The sequence below is a fragment of the Clupea harengus genome, unplaced genomic scaffold (genome assembly GCF_900700415.2).
Source record: "Clupea harengus unplaced genomic scaffold, Ch_v2.0.2, whole genome shotgun sequence".
NCBI lineage: Eukaryota > Metazoa > Chordata > Actinopteri > Clupeiformes > Clupeidae > Clupea > Clupea harengus.
In genome coordinates, this window is record NW_024879761.1 from 51,366 (window position 1) to 75,004 (window position 23,639).

The 23,639-nt window shown below is 42.5% G+C and overlaps 2 protein-coding genes across 2 annotated transcripts; both read right to left on the bottom strand.

The window, feature by feature from the left end:
• Window positions 1-1,148: 1,148 nt before the first annotated feature.
• LOC122130262 (tripartite motif-containing protein 16-like) lies at window positions 1,149-7,500 on the bottom strand. The gene is made up of 6 exons (XM_042704932.1): window positions 6,898-7,500; window positions 5,900-5,995; window positions 5,448-5,681; window positions 4,430-4,589; window positions 4,024-4,083; window positions 1,149-3,000 (listed from the first exon to the last, which is right to left on the bottom strand). The coding sequence occupies exons 1-6, from the start codon at window positions 7,483-7,485 to the stop codon at window positions 2,486-2,488; spliced, it is 1,653 nt and encodes a 550-aa protein (XP_042560866.1). The 5' UTR covers window positions 7,486-7,500; the 3' UTR covers window positions 1,149-2,485.
• Window positions 7,501-8,485: 985 nt separating this feature from the next.
• Window positions 8,486-22,345, bottom strand: LOC122130261 (tripartite motif-containing protein 16-like). The gene is made up of 6 exons (XM_042704931.1): window positions 21,715-22,345; window positions 19,878-19,973; window positions 19,415-19,648; window positions 10,088-10,247; window positions 9,682-9,741; window positions 8,486-9,510 (listed from the first exon to the last, which is right to left on the bottom strand). Exons 1-6 carry the CDS (start codon window positions 22,303-22,305, stop codon window positions 8,990-8,992), a joined length of 1,662 nt encoding a protein of 553 aa, XP_042560865.1. The 5' UTR covers window positions 22,306-22,345; the 3' UTR covers window positions 8,486-8,989.
• Between the last annotated feature and the right edge of the window lie 1,294 nt (window positions 22,346-23,639).

Genomic DNA, 23,639 nt, shown 5'->3' on the forward strand with positions numbered 1-23,639 from the left:
TGGGAGTAGTTATGAGGATTTGCAACAGAGCAACAGTCTCAGAGAAAGCCTCCTGGAGGTTGTAGCTCATGAGAACCTGGTCACTCGAGTAGCTCGTTTTGAACCGTCTTTGATGTTCCCTTGAAAACTGTAGCATTTTTAAGATGCTCATCAAATACTTCGTCCAACTGTGCCACCAAGTCGACCAATCCAAGAAAAATACCAGGGTTGGTGGAGCCCTCCGTTTCATCCTTGCCTCGTAGGGCCAACTCAAAAACGCCACAAAATTTGACACATTGGATGAGCCGGTTTAAGATGTGCCGGTTCTTGTTCGCCTCATCATTGTGGCGGCGTACTGCTAGCCTGTATCCCTCATCCAGTTGAGTGGCAATGTTCACCCTCCCAAAACCACAGAACTTCAGACAACTGTCTATGTGTAGCCTGCTCATGTTTTTTTACCTTTTCGGACAGATGGTGCATGTCCTTAACTCCGGTTGTTGTCCATGCAGTGCTGTCTGTCATGGAGCCTTCGGGGTGGAAAAGGAGGCAGGGATAGCAAAAGACTGCGTTAGCCACTTCACAGCCTGCTAGCCACGATTTCCTTTGGTACCAATTCTTTGAAAATCCTCGGGTGTAGGATTTCCCCTTCTTTGTAGCTACCTGTTTAATCATTATATTTGGTCTAGGAGGTCCTAATTGTATTGTTGCCAATTTGTCTTCATTGTTACGCCGACCGAAAGGAGTCTCTTTCAAAGAAATAATTGAATTGCTGCTGTTGCACGGAGCACTGGCCATCTCGACAGAATATGCCTTTGTCGAAGCTGTATGACGTACTTATACGCTTTTACGTCGATTACTTATGACACGAACAGGAGGGGCGAGCCCTCCCGGAAGCCATAGAGAATGCATTGAGAGCTCTGTTTTGTGAAAAAAAATCGATTTAACATGGGAGTCAATGGGAGAGGTCTGGGGCGATTTTCATTTCGCCCCAAATCGCCCCAGAAGGGGTGGGGCCATTTGAAGCACGACTTTAGGCTGACTGAATGACTGTTACATGATTCGACAATGACATACAGAGGCAGATCAGACGGCCTAGTGGTAGAATCCGACCGAAAATCGTCATTTACGCGACTTACAAGGATATTGCGTTTATACATCAGGAGTTTTTTTTTTTTTTTTTTTCCTAGGCAGTGCTTCGCCCCAATCGCCCTTATGGACAAGCCGGCCCTGCCCATAATACATAATACATTAAATGGTAATTTAGGCTTTTTATGTTTATGTATTATTTAGGTACAGTTCACATGTAACCGGATATTCTCTGTCTGATTTCTGTTTTTTTAAATGTCATAGCTCCTAGAACTGAATTAGGCGATGTGTTTTCATTCCTGTATGAGGATGCTGACAGGCTGAAGTTAACCATCTGGTTAAACAACTTCATTTGACAGGAGTGTTTTTATGTCATTGTTATTCTCTCTCTGCCTCACTCTATAATAACCTAAAGAGGATGAGTCTATAGCCTGTCTTTCCTTCCAGTTGGAAACCCAATAGCCATGTCTATGTTTGTTCCAGTGAGATAGTTTTAACTTTCTGTGTTCAAGCTGTGAGAGAGTTCTTACCGTGAGAGTGTTCCAGCTCTGAGTATTTTGAGCTGTCTTAATGTTCCATCTATTGTGTTCACACTATGATATTGTTCTAGCTGTTAGAGTGTTCTTGCTATGAGAGTGTTCTAGTTCCAAGCCGGTCTCGGAGTGAAGGTGTGCCCCTAACCATTGATTGCAGTAACTGCAACCGCATGGCGTCATCATGGTCGCTGGATCCCTTAGCAGATCTAGAGAAACTGCACAGCTGCAATGATGTGGTTCCCTTTAGAATGTGTCCATTTTGTTGCAGACACATTTACAAACACACACACCAAGAAAAAGTTTATAACTTTTTATTCACTATTTTGCACCAGAAACATTTTAAAACATACTGGTCTTGTTATAACGGTATTAATAAAGAAAGACATTGGTCATATAAAACCAGATATCAGAATGTGTATGCAATAACAAAGGGACTAAACACTTGGGAGAGTGAAGTTATGCAACACAGAACTCATCAAAACCTTTCACACACAATGGCTTATTTCTGCTGTGGTGATGCATGCGTTACAGCAGAGGTCTAGAGGTACAGATATTGTAATAGCTGGGGTCCAGAGATTGGGGAATGGCTTCAGTCTGTTGTTGTCCCGAAGATCAAAGATTCTCAATCCCTGCTGCTAGATCCTTACATGTGAGTGATATGTTAAATGATGTGGTGTGTGATATGTATGTGCTAACAGCTTCTACACATGTCAGTCACAGCAGCTTCACTGATGATCCAGAGCCTAAGAATATTAAGCTATTCTACAATACTTTAATGCTCTCAACCCCCCCCCCTTAGTTTATATGTATCATGTATTTACAATGTTATGTTTGTATGCATTTACCACATGTATGTTTGTGCTAGCAGCATCTAGATATGTCTGTCACAGCAGCTTCACTGATGATCTAGAACCTAGCCAAAACCCAGGGTAGAGTGTGTGAGTGAATGTGGTCTGGACTCTGTGCAGGAGGGTCATTGTGTCAGAGACGCTGTAGAAGGCCAGAGTTCCTGCCCTGTGATCCACATACACTCCTATTCTGGAGCCGCGCACTAGAGGGAGTTTAGTCTCTTTATTATTGTGACAGAAAGAGGAGCTGAGGCTGTAGAGTCTCAGACTCCAGGACTGATCATCACATCCAAACCCACATTCATTCACTCCTTTCCTGCTGATGCTTTTATATGAGACTGCTATATAACCCCCCCACCCACTCCACTCAACCTCCCAGTAGCAGCGTCCAGACACACCCTCTCTACACAGCACCTGACACCACCCATCAAATCTCTCTGGATGATCAGGATATGACTGGAGCTCAGCTCCCCACTCCACCCTCCTGTTCCCCTCAGACAGATGGAGGAGTCTGTATGCTGTGTTTGGATCCAGTGTGAATTGGCATGAGTCTGATGGAAGAGAGGACAACACAAATATTTCTCATGTTAACATCTCACTGAGTGACAGAATAAGTAAATGTTAAAGTGAGTGTGTGTGGGTGAGTTTGTGTGTGTGTGTGTGTGTGTGTGTGTGTTTGTGTTTGTGTTTGCACTCCCCATGTATACTCAAGGATGTTGTGCAGCCAGACACACACACATACAGGCACCCTGCCGTTGCCTACACTACATACTACTACACACTACACACACTATTTCAGCCAATCAACACATTGCTTCAGGACCACAAAGAGGAGGGGTGTAATCTGATTGGCTGGTGAGCTCAAATAACAACCTTTCACCAGAATTGTGCACAGTGCCTTTAAGGATCTATGTAACAGGACAGGAGTGAACCATTCATCTATACTGGAGGAGTTCTGACCCGAATAGACTTGTCCTGACCTGCAGTCAGTAAAACACTGGCAGCATCAGAACCACTGGACTGGGCCAAAGCTACTATCCATGTCACATGATGAATCCATTTGTTGTATTCTTGTTTACATGCTGTTTCAGTCACACTGACTTACTTATGTATGACTAAAGCATGTCTGGATAATTAATGTATCCATCAAAATTTGAGTCCTTTGGAATATTGTTCTTGAATTGTGGATTGTGGTGTGTTTGTGCTGATAAGGAGAACTGAGTTTAAATTAAGTGTAGGTGATTGATGTGAGAGGGGTGTAACATCTCCTCCCGAACTTCCGTTTAGAACGCCATTTTAGGACACGTACACAGGCTGGTGGCATAAAGACCTTGCCTTGGTGGGTGACATGAAACAAAGGCCAAACACGTGGAACTGCTCCTTATCAGTGGTTATAGGAAGCATGATGGTCTGGAAAAGACACTGTTTCCTCTACCCATGAACTATAATAGCCATAACAAAATGTTGCAATGCTTAAACATGTAGGGCCATTCTGAAAATGTGATTGCTACTGAAACTTGACTTGTGATTTGGAATAAAGTAAACTGTATAAAATGTGTTTGTGCCAAACTCACATTGTAGGAAATCCTCTCTGGTTGTAAGTTCAGGAGGCAAAACAGCCTGGACTTCAGTCACTATTGAGAGAGAAAGAATCATATTAGAAAAAACACTGACTGGTGTAAATGTCAACATTGCATCAACCTTCTGTTTTTATGATGGCAGTCAATTTGTGTTCTCTTCTTGAGGGACATTATGAGTCTCCAGCTTCTTCAACCTTAAAGACCCTCTTAAGACAAGTAAACATGGAGACACCTGTAGAGTATCTCAGCTTCACTGACATACAAAGGATATGTTACAAATATGTGATATTGAGAAATATAGATTCCTGAAGTTCACCATCACATTTAGCTTATTAGTACAATCCAGAGGGAAAGTATAGTAAGTCATTACATGTAAACATATGTGAGTAATGTGATTAACCTGATGCAGATATCTTCATGACTTCCTCCTTGCAGAAATTCTCCAGCTGCGTCTTTAGTGAGGAGACAGATTTCTTCACAGCCTCAAAAGAGAGGCCTTGCTTCACAGAGATGCAGGATAAGTCTTTAGACTCAGGTGTCTCACTGACCGACTGGAAAGTCTAAATAAAGAAACACAGAGATAGAGAGAAAGAGAGAGAGGAGGAAGAGATGACAAAGATAGAGAGGAAGAGAGAGAGAGAGAGAGGAAATAGCTAAATTCTCAAAAATAAAGCATCCACGTATAAGTAAGTTGTAAGTTTAAGGGTACAATCTGTATTCTGTAACTTTTTGCGTGCGTGTGTGTAAGCATTCCCTGCCAGGCAGCTCTCTCAAGCTGGCTAACTGCTAGTGGGGTAAGCCCATGTGGTGATTCTTTAAGTTCAAGTTTTTTGGTTGATGTTATGAATCCCAAATGAATCCAACTTAAATGGTTGTCCAAATGCCGCTGGTTTGCCTTGACCTACATGTGGCCTGACCAAAGAGGCAGAGTGGCAGGCACCTGTGCACCTCAAGTGCCTCCAAACAAACTGTGAGCCATGATGTCAGGGCAGATGTGCTTTGATCGATTAACCACAGGTAATGACATCACTCAAGCCCCGCCTGTCAGTAAGGGTTCTTGCTACCATGTGACCTAACCTGTCCTAACAATTGCCATAATGATTTTTAGCAGTTTTCTGAAGAATGAAATCGTCTTCATCGTGCTCAAATGTTTTGAGTGATGAATTCAAAAACATTCTTTATAGACACCGAAACTGCATGGGGTAAGGTATCTGTTCAAAGTACTGTCTGTGAACTGTGTTATAATATGAATAAAAGAATGAGGATCTATCTGGAAATGTAAAGATCCTTGAAGGAAATTCAACAATATCTAAATGTATCAAAATTGTGTATCAACAAATGTCCACCTAGGAATATATTCAACATAAATCAGTGCCCTCAAACATTCTGTGCACTAACAATCCATCATCAACAATTACCTTGAGGAAATGGATGTCATCCTCTGTGTGTGAAAGCTGCTCCAGCTCAGCATCTCTCCTCTTCAGCTCAGCAATCTCCTGCTCCAGTTGCTTCAGCAGTGCTTTAGCCCGACTCACCTCAGCCTTCTCTTGATCTCTGATCAGCTCTTTCACCTCAGAGCACCTTTTCTCAATAGAGCGGATCATCTCAGTAAAGATCCTCTCACTGTCCTCCACTGCTGTCTTTGCAGAGCTCTGTTAGGAGACACACAAAGAGGAGGGATCCATTTAAAGCAGCCCACTCACTCAGCTCCTCCACACAGCCTGGTACCCACAGTGTGGCTCAGATGAGCTGGAAAGTGGCTCAGCAATACATACTCCTGTCTGGCTGACTGGAGGAGAGCCCTGATTGAGCCTGAAATGGCTCCTCCAGCAGCCAGCTTTTGACCTCCTCTCCTCTGGTCAGTACTCACCTTGAGAGTCTCCACAACCTTCCTCAGTTCCTTCAGCTCCATCTCTCTCTCATGGATTCTCTGCTGGATTTTACTCTGGGTCTCCCCCAAGTGTGTCTATGTTGAAGGAATACATCACATCCACAACAAACAGTTATGGTGGCATCAACATATTATTATTGTCTGATAGCATTCCTGAAAGAACAAGCTGGTTAAGGTTTCATTGCAAGGCTTGAGAAAAACACAAAATAAGTCTTGTCTTTGTGGAGCAAAAGAGAGAACCAGCAGGAACACTGATTGACTGAGCTTACATGCAGTGAATCTTTATTTAATCGTATTTATAGTATGTATTATTCAACACACCCTTACAGCAACTATACAGCAACAGTTTACCATACATGCAGTAAATCTTTATTTAATCGTATTGATAGTTTCTCTTGTGGAGTTAATAAAAATGTCCAACACACCCTTACTGCAACTATACCCTCACTGAGTGACCTGTGACCTCTAGGCAGTTGATAACCATGTAATGTCATTCAGTCATAGTGTCAACCACCCAGGACCCTACAAAATGCCATTTTAGCACGCTAATCACTGGGCTCATCTGAGAGGACTGTGCAGCAATATTGCAGGCAGAAAGCATGATGTGCCCAACTTAATATAAATTACTGTTAAATAAGAGAAGTATTACAAAATGCCCACAAACATAATACATTAAAGGGTAATTTAGGCTTTATATGTTATATTATTTAGGTACAGTTCACATCTCTTTTTTTAAATGTTATAGCTCTTAAATTGAATTAGGCTATGTGTTTTCATTTCTGTATGAGTATGCTGACAGTCTGAAGTTAACCATCTGGTTTTACAACTTCATTAGACAGAAATGTTTTTATGACATTGTCATTCTCTCTCTGCCTCACTCTATAATAACCTAAAGAGGATGAGTCTATAGCCTGTCTTCCAGTTGGAAACCCTACTACACAAGTCCAATCTATCACCAAGATAACTCCTGTCCTTACCTGCTTCTCTCTCCTCCCTGCAGAGGCTGACACAGTGTCATGGCCCTTGTGTTCATCCACCAGACAAAGCAAACAAACACAACTTTGGTCCGTACGACAAAATATATCTAGAGGCTTCTCATGTTTGCTGCAGATCCTCTTTTGCAGCTGGCCTGTGGCATCAGTCACATTGTGTTTTTGCCCAGGGTGTGTGTCATTGTGAGCTTTGTAATGAGTTTCACAATATGACACCAGACATTCCAGACAGGACTTCACAGCTTTGAGTTTTGTCCCAGTGCAGACGTCACACTCCACATCTCCAGGTCCAGCAGTAGATGGAACAGGAGCAGAAGCTTGGATTTGGGTCTTCTTGATCTTTTCCACAAGTTCAGCAAAAATATTATTTTTGTTTAAAACGGGTCTTGGGGTGAACGTCTGTCTGCACTGGGGGCAGCTGTAGACTCCCTTCTGATCTTCCTGATCCCAGCAGCTCGTAATGCAGCCCATACAGTAACTGTGTCCACAATGAATAGTCACTGGATCCCTAAGAAGATCCAAACAAATCGGACATGTAAAAAGTTCGTGGTTACTTGCAGCCGCTTCTGCCATTCTTCGTTTGTGCTGTGTAACGCCCCACAGGTTTTCACGTAGTTTCGTTTCGCCTGAAATCGCTGCAACTTTGAAACGACTTCCTGGTTGGGTGGGCGTGTTCGTGTAAACAGCCTCCTGTCATTGATAAGGACAAGGCCTTTGAGTCAGTTAAGAACAAAGTTCTTTGCAAACGCTGACATGTAGAGAATACTGTAATTCATTTTTCACCATTCATGAACTGAATAAACCGCCAGAAAGCAGTTTACTGTCTCTTTACAAAAACTGAATATCCGCAACAGAAATTAAAAGGAAATTGTACTAAAGCTTTGCTTGCAGCAAGAATGTCGCCATCTGGTGGACATTTCAAGTCATATGAAAGAAAATAAGGCCAGGAGATAATGATGCCATATGTGGGCGGCCGGGGAGCTGTGTTGAATCTAGTGACACTCAGGAATCTCAAATGCTGCAAGAAGTGTTACTCAAATCATTGATGTTACCTGGAGGAAATATATGTGATCCTCTGTGTGTGAAAGCTGCTCCATCTCAGCCTCTTTCACAAACACCCTCACAGTCACAAATACTGGTCTCAGAAACTACTGCTCTATCCCTCTTCATACCTGGTCCCTGACTCTCTGTTGCAGCTGATTCTATCACATGGTCTTAGTGTCCTTCTATAGAGTGTTCCAGCTACAAGTTTGTTCCAACTGAGAGTGTTTTAGCTTTGAGAGAGTTCTAACTGTGAGAGTGTTCCAGCTCTGAGTATTAATGTAACAGCTATAAATGTGTTCTCACTATGATATTGTTCTAGCTGTTAGTGTTCTAGTTCCAAGGCGGTCTCGGAGTGAAGGTGTGCACCTAACCATTGCAGTAACTGCAACGCATGGCGTCATAGTCGCTGGATCCCTTAGCAGATCAAGAGAAACTGCACAGCTGCAGAGAGTGTGTGAGAGAGAGGGGGAGAGAGAGAGGGAGAGATAAGGGCTGACTCAGTGCTGAATTAGGTGAACTTCACTGATAATTTAATGTACTGACTGACTTATTATAACTTTTTATTCACCTTTTTTCAAGAGAAACATTTTGAAACATACTGGTCTCATGATAATGGCATTAATAAAGAAATACAGAAACACATTTCATTGGGTGTCAATTGTTTGGATGAATACTCTCAATAAGATTTACTGCCATAGTACATAATATTGTGGTTGTCATAAAACCAGGTATCAGAACATGTATGCAATAACAGAGGGACTAAACACTTGGGAGTGTGAGGTTATGCAACACAGAGTTCATAACATCTTTCACACACAATGGCTTATTTCTGCTGTGGTGACACTGCATGTGTTACAGCAGAGGTCTAGAGGTACAGATATTGTAATAGCTGGGGTCCAGAGATGGGGGAATGGCTTCAGTCTGTGGTTGTCCAAAGATTCTCAGGCCCAGCTGCTAGATCCTTACGTGTCAGTAATGTGTTAAATGATGTGATGTGTAAGATGTATGTGCTAACAGCATCTAGATATGTCAGTCACAGCAGCTTCACTGATGATCCAGTATCTAGCCCAAACCCAAGGTAGAGCGTGTGAGTGAATGTGGTCTGGACTCTGTGCAGGAGGGTCATTGTGTCAGAGATACTGTAGAAGGCCAGAGTTCCTGCCCTGTGATCCACATACACTCCTATTCTGGAGCTGGCCCCTAGAGGGAGTTTAGTCTCTTTATTATTGTGCCAGAAAGAGGAGCTGGTGCGGTTGATGGTCAGTCTCCAGGACTGATCATTACGTCCAAACCAACAGTCATTAACCTGTCCTCTCCTGCTGATGCTTTTATATGAGACTGATATATTAACCCACTCCCCACTCCACTCAACCTCCCAGTAGCAGCGTCCAGACACACCCTCTCGACACAGCACCTGATAACACCACTCATCAAATCTCTCTGGATGATCAGAATATGACTGGACCTTATTTTTTCTCTTCACCCTCCTGTTCCCCGTAGACAGATGGAAGTTTCTGTTTGCTGTGTTTGGATCCAGTGTGAAATGACAGGAGTCTGATGGAGGAGAAGACGGGACAAACTTATATGTGTTAGGTATGTGTGTGTGGTTGTTGCTATTTTATATGATTCTTTGCGTGAGGGGGATGAAAATGTGATTTCTACTGAAACTTGACTTGTGATTTGGAATAAAGTAAACTGTATAAAATGTGAAAGTGTCAAACTCACATTGTAGGAAATCCTCTCTTGTTGTCAGTTCAGGAGGCATAATGGCCTGGACTTTAGTCACTATTGAGAGAGAAAGAATCATATTAGAAACAAGACTAACAGGTGTAAATGTCAACATTGCATCAACCTTCTGTTTTTATGATGGCAGTACATTTGTGTTCTCTTGAGGGACATTATGAGTCTCCAGCTTCTTCAACCTTAAAGACCCTCTTAAGACAAATAAACATGGAGACACCTGTAGAGTATCTCAGCTTTACCGACATACAAAGGATTTGTTACAAAGGATATGTGATATTGAGAAATACAGGTTCCTGAAGTTCACAATCACATTTACCTTATTAGTACAATCCAGAGGGAAAGTATAGTAAGTCATTACATGTAAACATATGTGAGTAATGTGATTAACCTGTTGCAGATATCTTCATGACTTCCTCCTTGCAGAAATTCTCCAGCTGCGTCTTTAGTGAGGTGACAGATTTCTGCACAGCCTCAAAAGAGAGGCCTTGCTTCACAGAGATGCAGGATAAGTCTTTAGACTCTGGTGTCTCACTGACCGACTGGAAAGTCTAAATAAAGAAACACAGAGAGATAGAGAGAAAGAGAGAGAGGAGGAAGAGATGACAGAGATAGAGAGAGAGAGAGAGAGACCGTGAAAGAGAATAGCTACATTCTCAAAATAAAGCAAGTAAGTTGTAAGTTTAAATACAGTTCATACAGTTGATCAGGAAACGTTTTTGTTAATTATAACTAAAAACTTAAACTATTTCAGTGTACACGAGACTCTTAAGTTAGATATTATCCTCTAATGCACGGGTTTTCAACCAGGGGTCCGCGGCCCCCAAATGATTGTGTTACCAAGGACAGTCTTGGCAGCTAAGATGCGTTATCTGGTGTTTAGTCTGATGTTAGCTGTGTCCCTCTTCACAACGTAAACTAAAGCAAAGCAAAGCCTCACTTACATACAACACACTATCCCTATATGATGTAAATTCATGATAGTGGGATCCTACCGTGTGCAGATGAGTGTGTCTGTGTATGTGTGTGTGTGTGTGTGTGTGTTTGTGTTTGAGAGTGTAGGTGTGTGTGTGAGCACTGCCTGCCAGGGAGCTTTCTCAAGCTGGCTAACTGCTAGCGGGGTAAGCCCATGTGGTGATTCTTTAAGTTCAAGTTTTTTGGTTGATGTTATGAATCCCAAATTAATCCAACACAAATGGTTGTCCAAATGCCACTGGTTTGTCTTGACCTACATGTGAGGTGTCTGTATGCTGTGTTTGGATCCAGTGTGAATTGGCATGAGTCTGATGGAAGAGAAGACAGGACAAATGTAGGTGTTTATATGTGTTAGGCGTGTGGTTTGTGTGTGTGTGTGTGTGGTTGTGGTTACATGAGTGGCAGGCACCTACATTTACATTACATTTAGTCATTTAGCAGACGCTTTTGTGCAAAGCGACGTACAAGGGAGAGAACAGTCAAGCTAAGAGCAATAAAAAACATGGCGTAACAATAAATACTGCTTTACATAAGAATTAGAAAAACGACCTATAAAGGAAAAAGAAGTGCAGGAATGTAACTGCTGAAGTGCAAGTTAAGCACTAGTCAAGGTGCCAGTTAGGAAGGGAGGTGCGCTCTGAAGAGTTGGGTCTTCAAAAGCTTCTTGAAGGTAGAGAGGGACGCCCCTGCTCTGGTAGTACTAGGCAGTTCGTTCCACCAACGTGGAACTACAAATGAGAATAGTCTGGATTGCCGTGCTTGCACAGACGGCAGTGTCAAACAACGCTCACTAGACGAGCGCAGCGTCCTGGGTGTAACATTTGGCCTTACAAGAGCATTTAGGTAGGTGGGAGCTGAACCAGCAAGCACTCTGTAGGCAAGCATAAGTGACTTGAACTTAATGCGAGCAGCTACCGGCAGCCAGTGGAGCTCAATGAGTAGCGGGGTGACGTGTGCCCTTTTCGGTTGGTTGAACACCAGACGCGCCGCCGCGTTCTGGATCATTTGTAGTGGTTTCAACACGCAAGCCGGCAGGCCCGTTAGGAGGGCGTTGCAGTAGTCAAGGCGGGAACTCACCAAGGTTTGCACCAGCAGCTGGGTGGCATACTGGGTTAGGTACGGCCTGATTTTGCGGATGTTGTATAGCGCAAAGCGGCACGACCTGGAGACAGAGGCGATGTGGGCCGTGAAGGTCAGTTGGTCATCAATAATGACCCAGAGGTTTCTTGCTGTTTTGGATGGAACAAGAGATAAAGAGTCAATATTGATATTGATGTTGTGGTGGATGACCTGGGGCCCGTTCGTCGTAGGGTTGAAGCTAAGTTAATCAATTGGCCTTTTAGCCTGTTAAGATTAGCAAGCTGATTGAGAACAGTAAATATCGGTTTGTTAACGGCTGATCCGCATCCAAATCATGTGGTTCATTTCAACCAGGCTAAACTTATCAGGGCAATTGCGCGTGCACGTCCTACTTCAAAAGGCAGGAAAGGTCGATCACCAAAACCATGATTTTCTAACGGTATAATGGTTCTAAACTCAAAGAAAAGGGCTCTTTTTTTCTCCGCTGGCGAGCAGGAGATGAATATGAACGCTTATGAAGAATACAAGACCATAATCATGGCAAAATTCAACACCGCCACCGCTGTGAGAGCAAGGGGTGTTGGGATGTTTATAGGGTGATATCTATGTATGAATACCTGACAGCAAGTGCCAACTGGTACAGAGGTTTCCTCTACCCGTTCAAATCTGCAAGGTTGCTAGTTCAAATCCCCTCACCTCCTTCCTTGATGTATTTTTACATTTCCTTGTAAGTCGCTTTGAATAAAAGCGTCTGTTAAATGACTAAATGTATTAATAACAAATGCAATAAATTGAAGCAGTTAAAATAAATTGTCTGTATTTCTCTCTATTCTTATCATGAGTCCACCTTAATCATTTTCTACAATAATGATATGCTATGGTGTACTATTAGTACAGTACTAATAACACTCATATAATTATGAGTGCTTTGTTCTCCGCATCACCGACACTACAAAAATGTACTACTCGCAAAAAAGCGCAAGACAGTCAATGTTCGACTGTGGTGTTTGCAATAAATGACTCGAGAAGGTCTTGTAAATTAATTATTCCTTGTCGGCTGAATCGGTAGCGCTCATACAAGAATAATTGATCTTGGCGATTGCAAAGAACTCTCTCCCTCCGCTAATCTTATTAACTATCTAATATCAGTCCTTGGTCAATAGGATCCCTCCTTTTTCCGGGGGTGTGGCAAGCTTATCCAGCTACACTTAAGTTAGCCTGCCCTGGAGCAGGTTAGTGCTAATCAATATGTAACTATGGTGATTTATCAAAAGTTGCTTCCACAAACCAAAAAGAGGGGCGTTTTTTATCTTATCTAAATTAGCTCGCTAAACCGCTTAGCGAGCTACGACGAATACCCCCCAGGCAGGCAGGCAGAGAATTTAAAGGCAGTTTTACGGTTCTACAAATTAGACAAGTTCACCAGTTTTGTTTAATTTAAAATCGCAATTATTGAAATGAAAGGTAGGTCTTAAGTTGAGCTACATGACAGTCTGGTGAGGTATATTGTGGTATATTATTAGTGTAATGCTACTTATGCTTCAACTCAGTCAGAAAACAGTAAAATAAAATGTGTCCAAAAGCAGAAGGACAGGGAACTGCAGCAAGCAGCTAGGGTAGCAGCTCTCTTTTATCTTGGATCAGGCCATCAACTAGTAAAACAAATAAGGGAGAATCAGTAACCCTATACCTGGTTCAGAGGAGCCCATCATGGATGAAGAAGGACAGACAGAGTGTAGGACTGAGTTATGTTCAGGAGATAATTTGAGTTAGTTTGTTAACAAAAATAAATATTTAAGTTGAGAATATCCTACTGTGTTTGTTATTTATGATTATTTTTAATTTCATTAATCATTTTGGCGATGGGTGCCCTTTTTTTGGTTTGAGCACCTGCCCCCATGGGCGTCGCCACAATATAACTGGGGGGGGGGGGGGGGGGGGGGGGGGGTCACGTCACGTGCCCCCCCTCGTTTGGACCCCCCCACATTTGCCATCAAAATATTAGTGCATGACTGGTCTACTACTCCAGCGTTCTTTCCATTGCTTGACAATCAAATCAGTTCCACTTTATCAGTAGGAGGAATACCCATAGCAATAGAAATCCACTCCGCGTTTTCCTGCACATACTGCCTCATCACGCACGCAGATTCAACCCCCATACTCTTTGATCGAAATGTCTCTCTAGCTGCTAGCACTTGGTTTCAGACATTGACTGTTCCTCAGACGAGATGGACTTAAGGATGTTTTTTTCGAGGAAGAGGAAAGTAAGTCAGAGTTGCCCAAGTTTTCCCTTTAGTGGCCAAAGCACCCCTATGAGACATTCTCTGGCTATACTAGCATTAAGTCACAAAGATCCTTCTGCAAACATTATGATTATAGCTAGATAAGCAAGCTATGTACCTACAACTAGCACTAGGCAATACCATACTTTATTTACCCATTACAAGTGGAACAGCATTTGTTGATTTCTTAATCCGGGTCTGAAATATGTTGTGCTTTTGACTGTGTTCAGACCTAGGCGTCTGTGTTTCGGGCAGAAAGCGATGACCAGGATATTTTTTTCAACTAGCTACAAAAATAAAATGCTGGTGGTTTTTTTTTATTGCCATAACAACCGTTAGCTTATCTGGAGTTAACGTTAGCTAACATGCTAGTTTTTCTAACGACTTTTTAAATCCTCCTTTTAAATCTTTTGCTCTCATTAAATGGAGAATAAAGTAGCAAAGTTGTCAGTGTCAGTCCTCTGTGTATTACACCAAAACATTATCCTGGCTATCAGCCGGCCCAAGCTCAATCGTATTTAGGATTGCAGATCGGGCTGGGTTTACCCAGTCTACCAGAACATAATAGTAGTCAGTAATTGCAGACCATGCCGACTCCAAGGAAAAACAATGAAAGAGAGAGATCATTTCCTATCTAAAAACATGGTAAATGCACCAGAATGCGGGAAATTGCATCTGCATCTTTACAAAATGCCCCCCAAAATGTCTGTGCACGTGCTTGACTGTAGAGAATACTGTAATTCATTTCCCACTATTTTTGATCTGAAGAAACCGCCAGAAAGCTGTTTACTGTCTCTTTACAAAAATGTAATATCCGCAACAGAAATTTAAAGGAAACTACTAAAGCTTGGCTTGCAACAAGAATGTCGCCATCTAGTGGACATTTCAAGTCATATGGGGAAAAAAACAAAGATGGGAGATGATGCCATAGAAGTTGAAAGTGTGTGCAGGGCGGCAGAGGAGCCATATTGAATCTAGTGACACTCAGCAATCTCAAATGCTGTTACTGTGTGTTACTCAAATCACCTGTAGGAATTATATGTGATCCTCTGTGTGTGAAAGCTGCTCCATCTCAGCATCTTTCACAAACACACTCAGTCACAATTGCTGGTCTCAGAAATGATTGCTTTATCCCTCTTCATACCCGGTCCCTGACTCTCTGTTGCAGCTGATATGGCCTTGGTGTCCTTCTATAGAGTGTTCCAGCTACAAGTTTGTTCTAACCGAGAGTTTTCTAGCTATGAGAATGTTCTATCTGTCAGATTGTTCTAGCGAGAGTGTTTTAACTTTCTGCGTCTAGCTGTGAGAGTGTTCTAGCTGTGAGATTGTTCCAGCTCTGAGTATGTTGGCGGTCTTAATATTCCAGCAAGTTTGTTCTCACTATGATATTGTTCATTACGTGGGGAATGTGCACAAAAGAGATAAGAGAGATGGAGGCGAGAGGAATAGTGTAGAAATACCCAGGGAGAGAGAAAGTGAGAGAGAGTGTGTGTGTTTGTGTGTGTGTGTGTGTGTGAGAGAGAGAGAGAGAGAGAGAGAGATAGACTGTGTGTGTGTGTGTGTGTGTGGGGGGGGGGGGATAAGGGCTGACCCAGTGCTGAATTAGTTGAACTTCAATGTTAATTTAATATACACACACACACACACACACACAAACAAACTCACAAACACACATCAAGAAAAAGAGTACATTAGGGCACATTGAATGCCTGTTTATAACTTTTTATTCACCATTTTGCACCAGAAACATTTTAAAACATACTGGTCTCATTATAACAGTATTAATAAAGAAACACAGAAACACATTTGTCATATAAAACCAGATATCAGAATGTGTATGTAATAACAGTGGGACTAAACACTTGGGAGAGTGAGGTTATGCAACACAGAGCTCATCAAAACCTTTCACACACAATGGCTTATTTCTGCTGTGGTGATACTGCATGCGTTACAGCAGAGGTCTAGAGGTACAGATATCGTAAAAGCTGGGGTCCAGAGATATGGGAATGGCTTCAGTCTGTTGTTGTCCCCAAGATCAAAGATTCTCAGGCCCAGCTGCTAGATCCTTACATGTCAGTGATGTGTTAAATGATGTGATGTGTGATGTGCCAATACGTGGGGTCACCCCAGTGCTCCACCCCAGAGTCACAACAGCTTCACTGGTGATCTAATGTCTAACCTTAAACCCAGGGTAGAGAGGCTGGGTGAATGTAGTCTGGATTCAGCATCTGTACATCTAAGTCACAACAGCTTCACTGATGATCCAAACCCTAACCCAAACCCAGACTCTAGCCCAAATCCAGGGTAGAGTGTGTGAGTGAATGTGGTCTGGACTCTGTGCAGGAGGGTCATTGTGTCAGAGACGCTGTAGAAGGCCAGAGTTCCTGCCCTGTGATCCACATACACTCCTATTCTGGAGCTGGCCACTAGAGGGAGTTTAATATCTTTATTATTGTGAGTGAAAGAGGAGCTGCTGCTGGTGAGGTCCAGACTCCAGGACTGATCATTATATCCAAACCCACACCAAAACCCCCCTTCTCTCCTGCTGATGTTTTTATATGAGACTGCTATATTAACCCCCAACTTCCCACTCCACTCAACCTCCCAGTAGTAGCGTCCAGACACACCCTCTCTGCACAGCACCTGACAACACCCATGAAATCTGTCTGGATGATCAGGATATGACTGGACCTCAGCTCTCCATTCCACCCTCCTGTTCCCCTCAGACAGATGGAGGTTTCTGTTTGCTGTGTTTGGATCCAGTGTGAAGTGACAGGAGTCTGACGGAGGAGAAGACAGGACAAACTTAGGTATTTATATGTGTTTGGTGTGTGTGTTAGGTGTGTGTGTGTGTGTGGTTGTTGTTATTATATATGAATCTTTGCGTCTGGGGTATGAGATTTATTTCTGTGATTTATTCTGTGAGGGAATGTTTTTGTGTGTGATTCTGTTTGTGCAGGTGTACATGTGTGAATGTCTGTATTCAAAAGTGAGTATGTTTATGTCTGAGTGTGTGTGTGTGTGAGAGAGAGAAAGACAGTGTGGGTGTTTGAAGAGAGTTTTTGCATGGATCCATGTTTGCATGGATGTTTGTCTACATTTGTGTGTGTGTGTGTGTGTGTGTGTGTGTGTGTGTGTGTGTGTGTGTGTGTGTGTGTGTGTGTGTGTGTGTGTGTGTGTGTGTGTGTGTGTGTGTGTGTGTGCATATGTATACGTGTGTATGTGTCTGTGTTTGTGTGACTCATTGATCTGATAGCTTTACAGCTCCCACATACACAGGACAAGTGCATATTTTATATCAGCTGGATATCAATGCCACTTTATTGTCCTAGTTTTTGGCAGTACATGACTCTTCATGTTCCAAATGTGCCTAAGAGATGCACGCAGAAGAGTGTGTCTGGTCTGGTCTTTGGCCAAGACCTAAAACGCCATAGGACCATGTGATTGTTACTGAAACTTGACTTGTGATTTGGAAAAAAAGTAAACTGTATAAAATGTGTTTGTGTCAAACTCACATTTTAGGAAATCCTCTCTGGCTGTAGGTTCAAGAGACAAAATAGCCTGGACTTTAGTCACTATTGAGAGAGAAAAAATCATATTAGAAACAAGACTGACTGGTGTAAATGTCAACATTGCATCAACCTTCTGTTTTTATGATGGCAGTACATTTGTGTTCTCTTGTTGAGGGACATTATGAGTCTCCAGCTTCTTCAACCTTAAAGACCCTCTTACAGACAAGTAAACATGGAGACACCTGCAGAGTATCTCATCTTCACCGACATACAATAAGATATGTTACAAATATGTGACATTGAGAAATACAGGTTCCTGAAGTTCACACTCACATTTAGCTTATTAGTGCAATCCAGAGGGAAAGTATAGTAAGTCATTACATGTAAACATATGTGAGTAATGTGATTAACCTGACGCAGAGATCTTCATGACTTCCTCCTTGCAGAAATTCTCCAGCTGCGTCTTTAGTGAGGAGACAGATTTCTTCACAGCCTCAAAAGAGAGGCCTTGCTTCACAGAAATGCAGGATAAGTCTTTAGACTCAGCTGTCTCACTGACCGACTGGAAAGTCTAAATAAAGAAACACAGAGATAGAGAGAAAGAGAGAGAGAGAGGAGGAAGAGATGACAGAAATAGAGAAAGAGAGAGAGAGAATAGTTACGCTCTCAAAATAAAGCATCCACGTATTGTTGTACGTTTAAATTTACAATCTGCATTGCATGACAAGTAAATTAAGTTGATACAGTTGATGTTGAATTTCTTCTGTTAACTAACTAAAAGCTTCAACCATTACAGTGCACACAAGACTCTTAAGTTATATATTATCCTCTGATGTTTGAGATTGAGATATGAACTCTATACTGACTGAATGTAACTAAAATGAATTGAATTTAGCTGAATTGAATTGAATTGATTTGAAATGAATTGAATTTAACTAAATGTAACATTCTGAGTATCTGGGTGCAGCCTAAGCCTAGCCTGGATATCATCCTTTAATGTGTGTGTGCAGCATCTGGATGTGGCTTCCAAATGATTGTGTTACCAAGGACAGTCTTGGCAGCTAAGATGCGTTGTCTAGGGGTTAGTCTGATGTTAGCTGTGTCCCTCCTCACAACGTTAACTAAAGCAAAGCCTCGCCTACGTACTACACACTATCCCTACATGATATAAATTCATGATAGTGGGATCCTACCTTGTGTGGATGAGTGTCTGTGTTCGTGTGTGTGTGTGTGTTTGAGAGTGTACTGTAAGTGTGTGAGTGTGTGCGTGTGTGTGAGTGTGTGTGTGTGTGTGTGTTTTTTTGTGTGTGTGTTTGTGTGTGTGTGTGTGCGCGCGTGTATGTGTGTGTGTGTGTGTGTGTGTGTATTCAACACAAATGGTGGTCCAAATGCCACTGGTTTGCCTTGACCTACATGTGGCCTGACCAAAGAGGCAGAGTGGCAGGCAGCTGTGCACCTCAAGTGCCTCCAAACAAACTGTGAGCCATGATGTCAGGGCAGATGTGCTTTTATCACAGGTAGTGACATCACTCAAGCCCCGCCTGTCAGTCAGTGTAATTCCTACTATTTGACCTAACCTGTCCTAACAATTGCCATAATGATATTGAGTAGTTTTCTTAAGAATCAGGTTAAAATGTTTTGGGTGATAAATACAAAAAATTCTTTACAGACACTGCATGGGTTAAGGTACCTGTTCAAAGTGCTATAGACTTTATTATGATCAGAAGAAAAATGATCAATCTGGATATGTAGAGATCCTTGAAGGAAATTCAACAATATCTAAACTGAATTAGAATTTCCACCTAGAAATATATTCAACATAAATCAGTGCCCTCAAATTCTGTGCAGTAACAATCCATCAACAGTTACCTTGAGGAAATGGATGTGATCCTCTGTGTGTGAAAGCTCCTCCAACTCAGCATCTCTCCTCTTCAACTCAGCAATCTCCTGCTCCAGTCGCTTCAGGAGTCCTTCAGCCCGACTCACCTCAGCCTTCTCCTGAGTTCTGATCAGCTCTTTCACCTCAGAGCGCCTTCTCTCAATGGAGTGGATCATCTCAGTAAAGATCCTCTCACTGTCCTCCACTGCTGTCTGTGCAGAGCTCTGTTAGGAGACACACAAAGAGAGGGGGACAGGAGATCCACAGGTAAGTGAAGGAGCAAACTCACTGATGGTGTTACTGGCTCTTCTTGATCAAATGACCAAGGGCGCATCCTGCCAAACCATGTCTTTCTGTGATGGTCTGTATCATGTAGAGATGGCAGCATAACGGTGATGACACAATAACAAGCGATTGCTGTGCCAGCTTTTGTCTTATGTGGTCAGTTCTCACATTGAGAGTCTTCACAGCCTTCCTCAGCTCCTTCAGCTCCTTCTCTCTCTCCTGGAGTCTCTGCTGGAATCTCCTCTGGGTCTGCCCCAACTGCCTCTGTTCAAAGCAAAAAGAAACAGCCTCTTTTCATCGTATTATCGGTGAATTGTTTAAAACAATAATGATCAAACATCACACATGACAACTGCACATTCATAAGCAAAAAAAAGAACATTTGAGTCTTTTCAAGAGATTTAATGACACATTGAAGCGGTCGCTATCATCTTCAAGTGATAATCAAGATAAGTTCAAGAGATGTCATATGGGGAGGTTGGATAACGGTGTGTGGTCCTTGTTATGCATCACGTTTTGTTTGTTTCTATAGGAGTGTTTTATTTTGATTGCATGTTTGGGTTGCTGTGTCTTTAATTAGGACCACTCATTATTGGAACTCTCTGCCGGGCACCGCCCCCTTGACTGCACCTAACTAACTAACTCTCTCTCTCTCTCTCTGTCTCTCTCTCTCTCTCTCTCTCTCTGTCTCTTTATCTCTCTCTCCACGTGCCAGTGTCCGACTTAGAGGGGCTGCGATGCGGTGTCGCGGATGCTGACGGACTGAACAGGAATTCTACAGTGGATGGTGCTCCATTCGGTTGGGCCACTGTTGTACTTGGACTTTGGATAGATCCTTGTTATGGTTTACCTTTTGTTTTAAAAAGCAAAGTTTGTAATTAATATTATATATTTTTTGGCAACTCTCTATTACATATTTTTTGGCAACTGGATGATTGTGTTTTGTTGCTCCCGCCAAACCAAGAACCTGTACACATAGTGTCCCATCTCTTTTAACTGGGTGGCATAGTCGGATCTACACTGCCTCTTTAAACTGGGTGGTGTAGTCGGATCTACACTGCCTCTTTAAACTGGGTGGTGTAGTCGGATCTACACTGCCTCTTTAAACTGGGTGGTGGAGTCGGATCTACACTGCCTCTTTAAACTGGGTGGCATACAGGGCCCTCCGTTCCCGGACCAGCAGGCTCAGGAACAGCTTCTTCCCTGCGGCTGTCACCCTGTTGAACTCTGCACCACGGTGATAGTTCCCCCTGGCTACCCCCTCACACTCCTTCCTGTATTCCCCTCTCTACCCTGGCTTGACTGCCACACACCTACCTACAGCCACTGAACATTTGCACTAAATTGTTCATTGTATATATATATATTTATGTTAAATTGTTGTCATCCATATTCATCGTACTTATATCTTATCATGTCTCCTACCTCATTTATAACTTTATAACCTCTACTGCCACCTTCACCTGCACTTTACATTTTTCTATATCACATCTGGACTAATCACCTTTATTGCTGCTCATGTTCTTACTGCTCATACCACTTATATCTTATGTCATACTGTATATACCATATTTATCTATATTTATATTACCATTTGCACATACTCTGCACTCTTCTACTTTGCACTTCTGGTTAGATGCTAACTGCATTTCGTTGCCTCAGTACCTGTACTCTGTGCAATGACAATAAAGTTGAATCTAATCTAATCTAAAAAATTGTCGGATCTACCCTGCTGCTCCCTCTTACAGGAGCACTGGTATTAAACAGCAAAAACTTGTCAAGCTGGCTCAGAACCTGTAGAACCTGTTTTTACTCAACACTGGATCTTGCACCTGATAATCATTTCCTGATTCTTCCTTTCTCTAATGGGCAAAGTCATTGCGGAAAAAGCCAGCCTTAAAGACTGGTGAGATAGTATTCTTGTAGTTATAGTATTACATTCACAGTTAGAACGTAGAAGAACCCTCATAGAAATGTTGGACACACATGTAGCTCCAGTACTGACCTGTTTGTTTGTCCGTTCTGCTGCAGCAGTGACTGTGTCATGGCCTTTATGTTCGTCCATCGTGCACAGATAGCAGATACAACTCTGATCGGTTCGACAAAATATTTCAAAAACCTTCTTATGACGAAAGCAGATCCTGTCCTGTAGATGGCCTGTGGCATCAATCACTGAGTGTTTTCTTCCTGGGTTCAGGTCATTGTGAGCTTTGAAGTGAGTTTCGCAGTAAGACAAAAGACAATCTAGACAGGACTTGATGGCTTTGAGTTTTCTTCCAGTGCAGACGTCACACTCCACATCTCCAGGTCCAGCATTAGAGGGAGTAATAGGAGAAGCTTGGATTCTGGTCTTCATAAATGTCTCCACCATTTCAGCAATCAGATGATTTTTGTAGAGTGTAGGTCTGGGAGTGAAGGTGTTTTTGCATAGGGGGCAGCTGTAGACTTCTCTCTGATCCTCCTGATCCCAGCAGCCCTCAATGCACCTCATGCAGAAATTATGTCCACAGTGAATAGTCACTGGATCCTTCAGCAGATCTAGACAGACTGGACACGTGAAGGAGTCCTCTTCTTTCTTGAAAATTGCCTCTGCCATTTTGTTTGCTTTCTCTCACAACCACTAGCACACTAAGAGAAAGACCTGCCACGTGATACTTAAGTTTCTTTTCCCCCAGAACATGGTGTGCTGAGGAGTGGCTCCCTAGTTACCATTGTGCGTCGGTCTTTCAAGTTCAGATGGAGGCGGGGAAATGTTTGTCCTCACAAAATAATGTGTTTAATCTTGCAGACCTAATTCCTTTAAACCTGCTCTTCCTGAATCACAGCAGTAGAGAAACAAAAGAGCAGAGATGCAGAATGTACAGACAGGCTGATCAACTCTGTGTTTGTGTGTTTCGTGGGGTTTAGTTCACACACACACACACACACGCTAGCATACTCTAACTTATAGAAGAACATATCCACAATATGCCTGTAAAACGTGGAGAAATAACCATGAGAGTGATAGGGTGATGTTTCCTCAGTGAGAACATTTACTCGCATGAGGGAAATAATACCATCTCCGCTGGATCCGTGCGTGGACACAAAAACAATTGGATCTCAGGCCGGCAGATCTAGACTACTGTAGATCAGATCACTGATAATACCATTATACCTCAGCTCTGAATTATAACGAATGGAGTAAACAATGAGTGAATTAAAGACGTTTTGCATTTGAACTCCTTTTAACACAATATAAGTTTTTATTGGTTTTAAACAGATCCTATGAACTGTTTCTCATGACAATATGATCCTGTTCATTTTATCACAGAATTTTACACACAGACTGAAAAGTCTACAGGTAGAAGGCAGAAGAGGGAAAACATAGATTAGTGTAGTGTAGTCAGTGATTCATTCCTTTGGGAGAGTGCAGTATGAATGGGAGTGCACAGCATCAAGTGATGAGCGACAGGGACCCCTAGTGGCAATATCTAAGAAATGTGCTTTTATCATATAGCCCAACAGAGAAGGCAAAAATGGTGGTGTATTTAGCAAGTAATGGTGGTATATTGTTATCCCTGTATATTTATTTTATGGTGTTCATGTGTATTAACAGCATTGCTTCTCCTCAGCTCTTCTCTCTATGGAGTGCAGGAGGGCACTGAAGATCCTCTGACAGTCCTCCACAGCTGCCTGGGCACAGCGCTAGTAGAAGACACAGAGGATGTCAGAGGAAGTCTGTCTGTGGACTTCACAGGGGTCCCAGACAGTTGCTCAGCCTTAAAGGTGCAGTATGTGATTCTTTTTTGTCAAATTCAGCCAAATTCACCTCAGGGTCCTCTAGCTGTTTGTTAAGTTTGTGTAGGTGCACAGTCCTGGTACGGTAACCAAATGGAGTGTCTCAGACCGACCCATTGATCATTTCAGCCGATCAACACGATACTTCAGGAG

Bases quoted from the DNA above. Each gene is read 5' to 3' on its own strand.
- LOC122130261 (XM_042704931.1), bottom strand. From the start codon at position 22,305: ATGGCAGAGGCAATTTTCAAGAAAGAAGAGGACTCCTTCACGTGTCCA. The intron at 19,649-19,877 runs GTGAGAACTGAC...GTCTCCTAACAG, and splicing joins AGGCTGTGAAGACTCTCAAT to AGCTCTGCACAGACAGCAGT. The intron at 9,511-9,681 runs GTGAGTTTGACA...CTCCTCCATCAG, and splicing joins AAGAGAGGATTTCCTACAAT to ACTCCTGTCATTTCACACTG.
- LOC122130262 (XM_042704932.1), bottom strand. From the start codon at position 7,485: ATGGCAGAAGCGGCTGCAAGTAACCACGAACTTTTTACATGTCCGATT. The intron at 5,682-5,899 runs GTGAGTACTGAC...GTCTCCTAACAG, and splicing joins AGGTTGTGGAGACTCTCAAG to AGCTCTGCAAAGACAGCAGT. The intron at 3,001-4,023 runs GTGAGTTTGGCA...CTCTTCCATCAG, and splicing joins CAGAGAGGATTTCCTACAAT to ACTCATGCCAATTCACACTG.